We start from the raw sequence: 12389 nt of genomic DNA on the forward strand, positions 1-12389 counted from the left end.
GGGAGTGGCACTTGGTGCCGCCAAGGAAAAGCGGCTAGAACCAGTTGAATTCTGTACTCCGAGACCCTGTCCCAGCTGCTTCTGATAGCACCTTCTCTGGCTTTCCTGGGGGCTCCTGTGAAATCTGCTAGTTTGGTTTCTGCTGGGTAAGAGGGAGAGGGACCACCTGTACCTCAGTCCAGAACTCTGGGAGAAGGGGTTTGCGGGCTAACTGGGAGGTTTCATTCGGTTCTAGGTGCCTCAGGAGCCCCCTCGTGAGGAAATTTGGTTTAGACCGTTCAGCGACTCCTTCCTCACACCAAAGACCCAGAACAATTCTCAGAATCATTGCATTATGAAAAAACGGCCTTGGTAGACTACAATAAAAACTGTATATTAACAGGGACTGAGTGTTTATTACGTGCCAGACAGAGCTAATCACTTTACATACATTATCTCATTTAATACGCATAACCGTAATAGGTAGCTTTTATTAGCTGCTTTACAATGGAAGGAGAGGAGCGTTCGTTCCCCAGGCGTTAATCCTAATCAGCTAGAAAATGGTGGAACCAGGTTTGGGCTGTTTTCAGGTTCTGTCTTTAACTATTTGGAGACACAGTGCCCTTACAACGAAAAATCCCCATTGGCCCACGAAGTAGGGGCTAATATGAGGACCAGCACCTCAATAATCAAGGCAGACAGCCGACTACATACAGACTAACCAAAACCCAGGAAGCCTGACTGAGGGTTGCAGTATCAGTGACTCTTCCAGACTGGAGTGCGCCCTGTTCTGAGAACCTGCTGACTGGACTGGCTCTTTTCTCCACCCTCCAGAAGTGAGGGAATGCTGAAAGTCTGCAGTTGTCTTTGGGGCTGACAATGGGTGGCACCTGAGCCCTGGCTAGTGTTGCTGCAGTGTTCTTGTGAGTTTCCACATAAAGTTCAGGTTTGACTTCAGCGGGAGCGGTGCAGGTTGCAGCAGGGATGATGAAACTGCCTTTACCTCTGCAAGCAGCTGCTCACTGCTTGTAATGGAGCTCAGGCAGGGTTCATGCTAAATAGTCAAGCTAGGGCCACTAGGCTACCCAGTAACCCAGAAAGACTATTTTCTCAACCCTAGGTTTTTTCTAGGCTGTCAAATCTGAGAGGTTTCTTAGTTCCCTTTCCCCAAAGATCAGAAATCCTACCTCTTGTCACACCCACTTAATTTTTCGTCCCAGACTTCAAGTACATTGGCCCTTCTGCCTCATCTATTAGTTACTTTTCAGATCTGTTTTTAACTGGCTTCACCATCCCTACCCCGGTCTAAGCTAGATGCCCCTTATCAGGTGCTCCCACTGCATCCCGTATCCTAGCACTTTTTATTGTATTGTAGTTGCCTGGTTACTTGTCTCTATCCCCCACTTGGCCTTAAGCACTGTGAGCAGGGACCGGGTTTTATTCACTGATGTTTCCCCAGGGTCTAACGCAGTGCCTGGCAAATAAAAGCACTCAGTAAACATCAGCTGCATGATTTAACGCATGATGGTTAGCCAGCCCAACCCCTCTGGACCCTATGCTCTTCAAACCCATAGCTGTCTTGGTGCTAAGGGGGAAGAGGAAAAAAAGCTTTGGCTCTAACTAGGACTGAGGGGGATCAGGCCTTCAGCAGCTTCTGAAACTTGGCCACAGCTCTTCTGAATTCCTAAGAATTGAATGCATGATTACTGGGCATTTCTTACCAATCTACCCTCTGCTAGTCCCCCACAAATTGACCTCACTGGGCCTGCTTTTATGAAAGGTTTATTCCTAGTGCTAGAACCCAACTTCCTGGGCTCTAAGCACAATTCAACTGGGTGGGTAGATGAGAGGAGGGCCCATTCAGATGCAGGGCCATTAATGGGGCTCCCCATATTCCCCACCCCTTTGGTCCCAGTTCCCTTCTCTGCAATGGACACATATTGAGGAGGGACAAAGGGTACTGGAGGCAACACTATTGGCCCAGGGGAGCCCAACAAGAGCTGCCGTTGGCTGACAGAGCCTTTTGAGGTCCTGTCTTTGGTGAGGGGGGGCACATCCCAAGAGCTGGGGATAGGCCAGAGGAGTGATGCCATTGACCTGGGAGTGTTTTGTCATAGCCTTTGGCTGTGGAGTGAAAGGAAAGATCTGGGAATGAAGCCCAGTGGCTGGGAAGATAAAGGACAGGGCAGCAGCTTCTGGGCCTACAGGCCCTCTTCAGACCACAGCAGGACGGGCAAAACTGGTGTCAGACCCCATCCAGGAAAGGGGAGCCCAAGCCAGAAAGTAAGTGACAAAGGACATCCCATGTCCAATCTCCTGCACCCTGGGGCTGCCCCGCCCAGTGTCCTTCTTGTTAGCCAAGTTGGGCTGGGAGTCGCTCACTGCTCTTCTAGCCAGGAAGGCTTCTCAGCTCCTGGAGGCCGCAGCTTGATGTTGAACTGCTGCAGGGTCTGCTCCAGTTGTTTCTGGTTCCCAGCAAAGTAGGCGGACACCGCATTGTGGAAGAGCAGCAGCTGTTTGTGCATCACCTTGATCTGGAGGCCCAGCAGGGTCAGCTAAGGCTGGACTCAGGCACCCTTCTTGAAGGGCTGCGCCTAAGCCCAGGCACTGACCAGGGCACATGGACTCTGCTCTGACAGTGCTTTGGGGTGGGGACTTTCCAAGAAGTCAAAAGAGAAGGGGTAATACGAAGAAAGAAACCTGTCTCGATTTGTTGGGTCTAGGGTTCTGGCACCCCAGCTGAGGGGGCAGTTTTTTTCAGGTGTGTTCCTAGGACTAGTAGCCAGATCCTCAAAACAACAACAACAACAAAGGCCAGAGATCAGGAAGGTGACCCGAAAGGGCTCAGGTATCAAGGGGCAGGGGAACCCACTCCCTAGCCAGGCTGCGTCTCCCCACTCAACAATTGGGGGGTCCAAAGGGAAGGGTACTACTGTCAGATGGGAAGGTGATTTAGGACCAAGGGAGTAGGGCAGCACCTTGTTTTCTTCCAGGAACTTGAGCTTGATGGCCACATCTCCCCGCAGCTTCTCATATTTGTCCCGATGGGTCTGGAAAGTGGCCTGGGCACTCTCAAGTCGACCACGTGTCCCTGCATCCCGGGGGCCTAGGCTGAGCTCCTCTAAGTCTGTCCGGTAGGCATCATATTCCAGCCTGGGGAGGGGGTGATAAAGGCCGGTCTCCACCTCTTCACCCACACATGTAGCTCCTTTCCTTCCTGAATTTGTATGCCCCTAGATGTTCAGATTCTCACCCATGCCAGCCAACTTCCCAAACCTTGAGCCCTATCAGCGCCCACACCTGGCAGCCTCATACTGTTTGACAGTCATGAGTGTGTCTTCCATGGTCTTGGTGACCAGTGTGTTGATGCTAGAGACAAAGAAGTTCACAGCCCCTAGCAGCGTCTCCCCATTCTTGCACAGCAGCTTTTGCGTCTCTGCATTATAGCCAAATTCCTCCTAAGGGCAGAAGGGAGGCACAGGCCTTGAGTAACAGCCCTTACCTGATCGGAGCCGTAGAGCCCTTCATTTTCCCTCCGTCCCAAAGAAGAAACAGCCATCAAAACTAAAACAACCAGACTGCCTCTAGCAAGGCTCTCTTAGCCACAAAGTTAGTAGGGTCACCCTGGGGATGCCTGGGGTAGGAATGTAGAGGCAGAGTTCTTAGGTAAGTTTACAAGACAGGAACAGGGAAAGCTAGTGCAGCAGGCAGGGGAGGGACTCCGATTAGGCCAAGCACCAAAGGCATTCTTGATGACATGGAGAAGGGTTACTTGTGAGGCACCAGTGCGCCCTCTCCCACAACCCCTCCAACTTTTGGACCTCTGTACAAACCCTTAGGCTGCCTCCATAGGTGAGTGATGCTGGGGGCAGGACTGGGCACGCCCCAGAGGGATTCTCCCTGGGGGCTGCAGGAGGGAGGGAGGGAGGGAGGCTGAGGAATGCCTGCCTGGAAGGGCCAGGGCCCAGGACCCCCACCCTCTTTGTTTTGGCTGAAGCACCTGAAGCTCTGGGGACTTCTGGCTGAGGTCAGCAAAGGCATCACCTAGTGCATGCTGGGTCTGCAACAGGCTGTAGAGGTGGGCTGTCAGTGCCCGGCCCAGCTGCAGGACACTCTCATACTTGCGCTTCGTCTCACGCAGCAGCTCAATCTGCAGCTCTAGCTCCAGATCCACAGTCCGGGAGCCTCGGCCAAATCTCTCTGATAACAGCTGCTTTGTGCACTGATTGGGAAGTGGGTGGGAGGTCAGAAATCTAAACACCCCAACACCAACAAGTAACTACTCCAGCACCCCCATTCTCTTAGTCATAGCAAAAGATCTGTAGTAAGATCTGGGGACAAGGAAAAGGTACCCATGGGGAGTTTCTGGAAAGAGGCACCTGAATCTTACCTTATATGTGTTGATGCCCCATTTCTTGACGATGTCAAACTTCTCTCCGGCGATGCCCCGGGCCACCTCATCGCCAGGGCCAGAAGGTGAGGTGCCGTGAGACGGATGGCGGCCAGACCCTAAAGAACCAAGTGCTCTGACAACAGCTTCTCTCACATACAACCAGACCTCTGTGACCTCGCTTCCTTTCCTCCCAGCACACCAAGTGACCTCTCTGAAGGAGGAAAGTCTAAACACCTGCACTCTTCTGCTCACAGGGGGAAGAAGGACTCATGCCCCGACAACCAGCTCAACTCAATGTGTGTATCTGGCATTCTTGGGATAGGGTAGGAGTGTTGCTGGTAGACAGGGAAGAGGAGACAGAAGCAAATACAATGAGTAGAAGTGAAAACAGGGAATTTGGTTTGTATTTCCAAGAAGTCTAGCCAGTAGAAGTCTAAAAGAAAACTCTGAGCAGCTTACAATTTGGCCTTGAGCTCCAGAGCTCCTGTGACCTAAGGGCTTAACTCGGCTCAGGTGGTGGCACCGGAGAAGGAAAGGAGATAGCTTAGAGACTAAATGGCAAGTGGGAAGCAGATGACCAACTTTGAGAGCTGGTCTGGGATTGGACTAGCAGTTGTCAATTCTCCAATACATGATTCAAGCTTTCCTGTGTGTCCTATGTGCCTCCAAATTGTCCTAGTCTCCCTCCCACTAAAGCTTCCTGTCTCTTATCATTCATACCTGTGGGAATGAGTCCATCACCAGAGCCCCCATAGCCACCAGACACAATGCTAGTTTCATTGAGGTTGGGTCCAGACACCATCACCTGCTGGAGGTCCTATAGGTCAGAGAAGATGGGAGTGGCTGAAACATTTTGGGGCTGTAGACAGCACACAGTTATAAAGTCTGTATAGAATCATAACGAAGATTTGTAAAGTATAAAGTGGGTTAGCTAAATGAAGGCTACTGGGATGGGGAAAAAAAGACATTTAGGAGTTTGCTGAATTGAAACAATTAGAAGACTCAAACAGAAGCACCTGCTCCAGCCCATCGTCTTCAGGAAGCTGCCCAGCTTCACCATTTCCATGGATGGGGATCTCCATTGTGGCAGCCTTCCCTAGGATCCCGTCCGTCATGGCTAGGGAAGGGACTGGAGTCAAGGTCTCCACCCCAGCACGCTGTAAAGCCCAACACAGACAATCTTGGAAAATGGCCAGCACTTCAGAACAAGGAGGCCTTTCCTGTGTTTTCAGATGTTTCAGAGATTCTCCTATGGCTTGAGTGTCCCTGGGCATCAGCCACCACTTCTTTCCTTGAGTATGTGTATTTCTTTTCTTCCAAGTACATTATTTCTAGAGATGCATGCATACCAAAGCCTCAGGGTTTGGGTGTCTTCTCACAACCCACAACCTCACCTTTAGTAACCACGCATGCATCCAGTCACTCAACAAACATTTAGCAAGTTCCCACTACGTGTGAGATACCGAGGCAATGGTATTGCAGCAAGGAGGACCAGAGAAAACGTCTGTGCTCTCTGGGAACTTAACCATGCATAGGCATGTTTACCAGGAGGCAAAACCCTTTCCTAGGCTCAGAAGCTCACTTGTCACTCAAGCATGCTCTGCGATCCCTGGGCTTTCCCATCCTTTGGTGTTCCTTCCCCTCTTCCTTCAGACGGTTTCTCCTTTCTCCACCTCCTGCACCTGCCTCTCTCAGGCCCTCCCCACCAGGCCTTAGTTGAAGCAGCTGGTGTGTTCCTGGTGTCAGGTAAAGGCCTCTCTTTCCCAGGACACAGGCAGTCCCTTCCAAAGTCAGTTTATGCCTCCCAGATGTGAGAGGTCCCCGCCAACCCCCCCCCCCCCCCCCACACACACACACCTGGGCATCAGGTGTGTCCTCATCTTTGCCAAGGGCTCAGGACATTTTGCCCTCAGCACAGGTTCGTGCGTTCAACTTCCCTTCGTACAAGTATGTCCTTCTCACCTGGGCCGGGCCACTCTTCCCCTCAGGGCGCGAGGCCCGGACCGCGCGCGGGGACCTCTGGTTCCAGTTCTCGTCGCGATCTTAGCAGCAGGTCAGAAATTCGGCGGAAGTGACGTGGTCTCTGGGCAGAAGAAGCCGGCCACGTCGCAGAGAAAAAGGGCGGAGGTGACGTTAGTAGTCATGGGCAGGGCAATACTGGGGCCACACCTCCCAACTCTTGGCTATTAGCGAGAATTTACTTCCGGGGCGGCTCCGCGTCCAGGGCGGAAGTTACGTGAGCCCCGCGCCCTGAGCGTGATGGAGCAGCAGCAGCTAAGAAACGTGAGTAAGAGCTAAGTTATTCTCGGAGCTAGGCATGCGGTTTGTTTCCTGGGGTACAGGCTGCCCTGCGTACCCTTGGAAGCTCGGGAGTGGTGAAGTTTTCATCCGTTTTTCTCTCAGTTGCGAGACTTCCTGTTGGTCTACAATCGGATGACCGAACTGTGCTTCCAGCGCTGTGTGCCCAGCCTGCACCACCGAGCTCTGGACGCTGAGGAGGTGGGGACTGAGGAGGCCCCAGAGTTGACAATAATTGACGTGACACACACTCCCTTCCTCTCCGTTTGAACCTCGCTCTTCCACGACCTCACCTGTAGACTGGGGACCCGGAGGGAAGGAGGCAGGCTTGACACGACCCGTTTTGGTCTCTACTTACATCCGTCTTCCTTCCAGGAGGCCTGTCTGCACAGCTGTGCTGGGAAGCTCATCCATTCTAACCACCGCCTCATGGCCGCTTATGTGCAACTCATGCCCGCCCTTGTCCAGCGCCGCATCGCGGACTACGAGGCTGCCTCGGCCGCGTCAGGTCCTGCAGAGCAGCCCAGAGATTCGGCAGCAAGCAGCTAGCCATCCCCTGGCCCAGGAGGGAAGGTGCTTGGGTGGGCGCCTCTGTGAAACTTGGTCTTGACGAAATTTGTAGAGGTTGAGCCTGAAAGCTCGACATTATTGCTCCTTTTCTTGGAGCCAATAAACCGAGTTTTTACTCTGGTTTATTTTCTGGGCAGGAACTTTTTTGTTCATTTATTGGTACTGACCTGTATTCTGTCATTTAGTGTCTGTCTACCGCCCTCAGCCCTGGCAGTTGAGAAATTGCCTTAGGTATGTAGAAGGACAAACTAAGCATTCCCAAATTCCCAGAAGCGTAGGTAAGGTTAAAGTTGGTAATTGCAACAGGAAATTGGTTCCAAAAGGAGAGTTCTCAGTGGCTGTGCTTGAGTCTAACTTAACTGCCTGAATATATATTGTCTAATAACAAGTTTTATATGAACTGTCATACAAAAAAATTGTACTAGATTTAGGGGAAGAAGGCAATATAAAACAACAAACAAAGGAAGAAAATGGTACCACAATAGGCATTAGCCACCAATTCTTAGGAGATCAGTGAAAGCAGAACAAAGACAAGCCTTCAGGATTTATAGAAATTGTCCAGAATTTCAGTCATTTCCCCAGTTTACCGTCTTAATATTTTCTATCTTTGTGAAATCAGCAATAAATACTTTAAACAAAGATGGGCTTTCTTCTCGTCTTCAGGACAAGTCAAGAGACTGCATTAGTCAGATTTCAAGAAGAGAAAGCTAAGGGAGAGGTAGATCCTGGCAGAGGGTGGCCAGATAGAACCTGTGCGACCCTAATGCATCCTCAGGGTTTCATTGCCTGCCCAGAACCTCCCAACTCCAGCTCTCCACCTTCCACCTCACCTACTTCTCACTGTAACTGATGCCAGCTCTTCTAGTTTCATTACTGCCCCCTCCCTTTGATGTGTCGTGGGGTTCGCATTTGTATACAGGAGGATACCTCCTTTCCTGATCCTGCCTTTTCCATGACATCATACCTACTATGGGGACGGGGAAGGAAGGAGGGTGTGGCAAATACCACCATGTGGGCTTCAAGGATAATGAGAGGATGCAGGGCAATATGGGGTCTATATTTGTTTTTGTTTTACTGGGGCTTACACTCAAGGGCTGTGCATGTCAGGTAGAAACTCTTAACAGCTTAAACTACCCATTGCCTCTTCACTGCTTTCCTTAATCCAATCCCATCTTTTCAAGTATAGCAACAGGTGGCCAGCTTTCACGTTTTACAGAGGGATTAAAATTTAAATTCCCAGCCAAAATCAACCATTCACAAAGTAAAATTTCCCCCACCTAGAGGTCAGAAATACGCTTTTTATTTTTGAGATAGGGTCTCAAAACTGACCTGGAAATCATGATAACTAAAGATGAGCCTGAACTCCTGATCATCCTGCCTCAACCTCCCTGGTGCTGGCCAGCCAAAAAAATTGAAATATTTAGTTAACTCTATGTTAAAATGCAGCTCTTTCTCCAGGCCTTATTATGCATGCCTATAAGCCCACTGCTTAACAGATTGAGAAATGAGTTTGAAGGCAATCTGCTGTGTATCAAGCCCCTATCAATAAAGTGCAGCTGAGAGAGTAACTACAATGGGCTGTTTTTCAAAATCATGTCTGTTGAGTATGTTGTATAAATTTATCTTATTTATTTATTTTATTGCAAACCTAGGACGTATTTCCATCTAACAGGTAAAGAAGAACCCAGAATGTATGAGAGCTCTGTCTTATACATAGTTCTTTGAAAACATTCTAGTGTGTCACTGTGTTTTTGTTTTTTGTTTTTCATTTTAGGTGATTTTTGCCCTGGGGTCCATTGGCCTTAAACTTGTGATCCTACTTTCTCAGCCTTCCAGGTACTGGGATTACAGACATGGGCTACAACTGGTTGCTAGATAATTCTGTAGGAAGATAAAAATTGCTGATGAGGTGCTTCCCTGTAGAATGACCTCATGTCTACCGGATAAAATTCACTCCTTGACAGTATAAATGTAAGTAAAGCAGCTTGTGAACATCTTAATTCCCAAAGATAGGAAGGTAGAAACCCAGGGTATTGTGTTGCTGTTGGGAGAGCTTTTCTACATCAGCATTGTATGTATCCTTTCAATAAACACGTCCTGTGAGTTGTCTTTGTGTCCTTTCTTCCCATATTACGTGGTTAGTAATTGCTAGGAAAAGACCAGGAAACCCACTCACTCTCTTCGAACTACCTGAACTTTGGTTTGGTTTTGTTTTGTTTTTTAAGATGGTCTCACGATGCAGTCTCACACCTTGAATTCAAATCCTTCTGGCCTTTACTTCCCAAGTGTTGGGATCACACGTGTTTTCCCCACACTCAACCTACAGAGCTCGTTCAGTATTATCTTTGCATAGTCTGCCTTCAGTGCAGCAACAAATGTGCCTCCATCTGACCTTTCGGTCCTTTTCTACCTTCAATCTCCAGTTTCTTCCCTTCGACACTTAGGAGAAAACCCACTCCTACGGTCCCACTTCTTATAGTTGGTCCTTCTAGGTTTTGTCATAAAGTGATGGCCATTGGTATAGTGAGAACATCAGGGCAGTACTATTGGGCACGGTATACAGAATAGTTTTGTTGTTGTTGTTTTGGGGAGGATCTTGGCAGGGTATTATGGGAGATCAGGCTTTCCTACATGCTAAGAAAGTACTCTATCATTGACCTATGTCTCCAGCCCAAGAGTTCTTTTGACATCGCCTGACCACATCACACACATTGGAGGCAGAGGTCGTGGTCTTGTCGTGACTTTAGAGCTTCCCCATGTGTACCTTGGCCCAGTCTGCTGGCTTTAAGATTGTTCACCCCTGCAGTCCTCTTACTACTTCACTATTCTCACCAGCTCTGTCATCTTTCCACTAAATAGCTCTTCTCCCAGTTAATGATTTAATGTTTACACAAACAGCCCATTCACTAGTTCTGCCTTAGCTCTTCATTTAGTTGTGTCTTAGATATTGCCATTATTCTAAACCACTCGATCTTGATAATACTATTACTAAATCAAACAACGGAGCACTGTTTCTTGAATTTTATTCACTGGCCATATTCTTTCTGCTTGGTTTAGTAAGTCATTGTCCCTACTGTCCTTTGATTTTACTGTAGCTTTCGTATTGCTTTTTTTTTTCCCTCACTAGCATTTGCTTTTAAATCTCTAGCCAGTTTAAACCCCAATGATTTTCTTGCTATAAGCTGAACTTTTTTTGTGTACTACTTCCTTATGAAACATTTGTTTCTGCTTTTGAACAGCTAAATGCTACTCAAGGATATCACCACAGAACATATTTATGCCACTTTGAATTCATGGTTAAGTTCAAATGGGATCTCAGCCCTCACAATCTCATTGATTTTGTGTGTGTGTGTGTGTGTGTGTGTGTGTGATAGTTTTTTGAGCCGGGTTTCATTCTTTAGCCCTGGCTTGGGACTTCAGAGCTCCTCCTACCTCTGCCTCTCAAGTGCTGGGATTAAAGGCACACACCACACACTCAGTGATTTTCAGTTCTTTGCTGCTTCCCAAAGTAACTATTTTAAGTCAGTATTTGTAACTCTCTTAACCCTTTTTTTCTTTTTCTAGGCCATATTATTTCTCTATGAAGAAAGCAAAGCTATCTATAGGTAATCTCTACTATCCTACTGCTGACTAGCCCATTTGCATCATTCTCTTCTAAGTAGGGAGAAGCCCTCTTATATAATACCAGTGACCATTCTTGGACTTTGAGTCTTAGTTATTTCCTACTTGAATGCTTCCAACTTCCTCTTGCTTATTCTTGTCAGTTTCTAAATATGGTAAGGACTTTACTGTTTAAACAAACCCTTATACCTACTTCCCATTGGGTTACCATCCTATTTTTACCACTTGACAGCTATATCCGACACAGTTGTGTCTGCCTTGCAAATCATTCTCCACTCCCATTCCTCAGGCTAGCGCATTGTGAGTTCTGTACCCTTATTCCATTGAAAGAGTACTTACCAAGATCACTTGGGTGAAAACCTTGTATCTCTAAATCCATTGATTATTTCCTGGTCCCCTACATATTTTATCTCTCAATGGCATTTGTTGTTATTTTATACTTTTGTTTTTTGTTGATGTTCCATCAGTGCCTTAATTCCACTCTTAGGCGTTACTCCTGTCTCTTTAACCATGGTGTCTTAACCTTCATAATGTGCTCGCCTTCCTCATAGTCTTCTCTAGGTCACTTTTTCTCTCAAATTTTTCTCAATGCTTTCATTCCCCCACTTTGGGTTTTAGGTACTGATGAATCCCAGGTCTTCAAGCTACTTGGTATCTTCACTTATGTATTGCAAGAACAGGTCAAACCTAATTGTTTTCTTATAAACTTTCCTCTTATTCTTGGTATTTTTATGCATTGTAGAAGCTAGAAACCTAGCACATCCTTCTTTCTCATCTTCCACTCATCCTTTCTCATCTTCCACTCAGTTGCCAAGTCTCACTTCATATTTCTAAATATTCCTGGATTCTGTTTCTCCCCATCTTCACTGTGATCTTCCAGTGTTAGAGTTACAATGCTGCTTTTCCCTATGGCTACTTTTGCACCCCTTCTAACCCATCTACTCATCAACCAGGAAACAAACATGCTTAAAACCATTCCTATGATAGAAACTGGAACTTTTTCAGTGCTGGGGATCTAAATCAGGGCGTTGTACATGCTATGCAAGTGCTCTACCCAAAACCTAGAGTTCTAGTCATGATTTACAGGGCCTTGTATAATCCCGTCCTACCTCTAACTTTATCTTAACTATAAAGTACTATCAGCCCTATTTGTTGAGTTGACTTGAGCCACACTTCACTTTTTCTGTACTCAAACCACACTGGCCTTCATTTCCATGGTCCTGTCATGTTCTGTTCTAAGGGCCTTTGTACTTGTTGCTTCCAGGTTCGTGATGCAGGAGAGAAGTCAATAATTTACCTGCTAAACTTTCTAATCCAATTGCCATTTCCTTAAAGAAGCTCCCATAGTTCTTTGTGCATTGAGTGTGTGACACTCTTTTAATAGTTTGTACCTCATGAAGACAGAGTCCATGTTTTTATAACTTACATTGTATCCTCATCAAAGTAACTAGTGCTTAACTTTTAGCTTCCTTCTTGTTCAAGCTATTATTAAGAGAAAAACCAAGATAAATTTTGTTTTACTGAATGA

General features: G+C 47.4%; 2 protein-coding genes across 6 annotated transcripts; one reads left to right on the forward strand and one right to left on the reverse strand.

The window, feature by feature from the left end:
• Positions 1 to 434: 434 nt before the first annotated feature.
• Arfip2 (ADP ribosylation factor interacting protein 2) lies at positions 435 to 6449 on the reverse strand. 4 transcript variants are annotated; one of them, XM_038340067.1, is made up of 8 exons: positions 6335 to 6449; positions 5389 to 5529; positions 5093 to 5189; positions 4370 to 4488; positions 3980 to 4201; positions 3280 to 3437; positions 2958 to 3132; positions 435 to 2513 (listed from the first exon to the last, which is right to left on the reverse strand). In XM_038340067.1, the coding sequence occupies exons 2-8, from the start codon at positions 5485 to 5487 to the stop codon at positions 2358 to 2360; spliced, it is 1026 nt and encodes a 341-aa protein (XP_038195995.1). In that variant the 5' UTR covers positions 5488 to 5529; positions 6335 to 6449; the 3' UTR covers positions 435 to 2357. The 4 variants fall into 4 exon arrangements, with proteins under 4 accessions (XP_038195995.1, XP_038196002.1, XP_038195980.1 ...); XM_038340052.1 differs by having other exon boundaries at positions 2381 to 3132; XM_038340060.1 differs by having other exon boundaries at positions 2381 to 3132; positions 6230 to 6435.
• A 104-nt stretch (positions 6450 to 6553) lies between these two features.
• Positions 6554 to 9345, forward strand: Timm10b (translocase of inner mitochondrial membrane 10B). Of its 2 annotated transcripts, XM_038340093.2 has the most exons (4): positions 6554 to 6655; positions 6776 to 6871; positions 7046 to 7240; positions 9013 to 9345. In XM_038340093.2, the coding sequence occupies exons 1-3, from the start codon at positions 6632 to 6634 to the stop codon at positions 7217 to 7219; spliced, it is 294 nt and encodes a 97-aa protein (XP_038196021.1). In that variant the 5' UTR covers positions 6554 to 6631; the 3' UTR covers positions 7220 to 7240; positions 9013 to 9345. The 2 variants fall into 2 exon arrangements, with proteins under 2 accessions (XP_038196021.1, XP_038196014.1); XM_038340086.2 differs by lacking the exon at positions 9013 to 9345 and having other exon boundaries at positions 7046 to 7380.
• The last annotated feature ends 3044 nt before the right edge of the window (positions 9346 to 12389 follow it).

The sequence above is a fragment of the Arvicola amphibius genome, chromosome 1 (genome assembly GCF_903992535.2).
Source record: "Arvicola amphibius chromosome 1, mArvAmp1.2, whole genome shotgun sequence".
NCBI lineage: Eukaryota > Metazoa > Chordata > Mammalia > Rodentia > Cricetidae > Arvicola > Arvicola amphibius.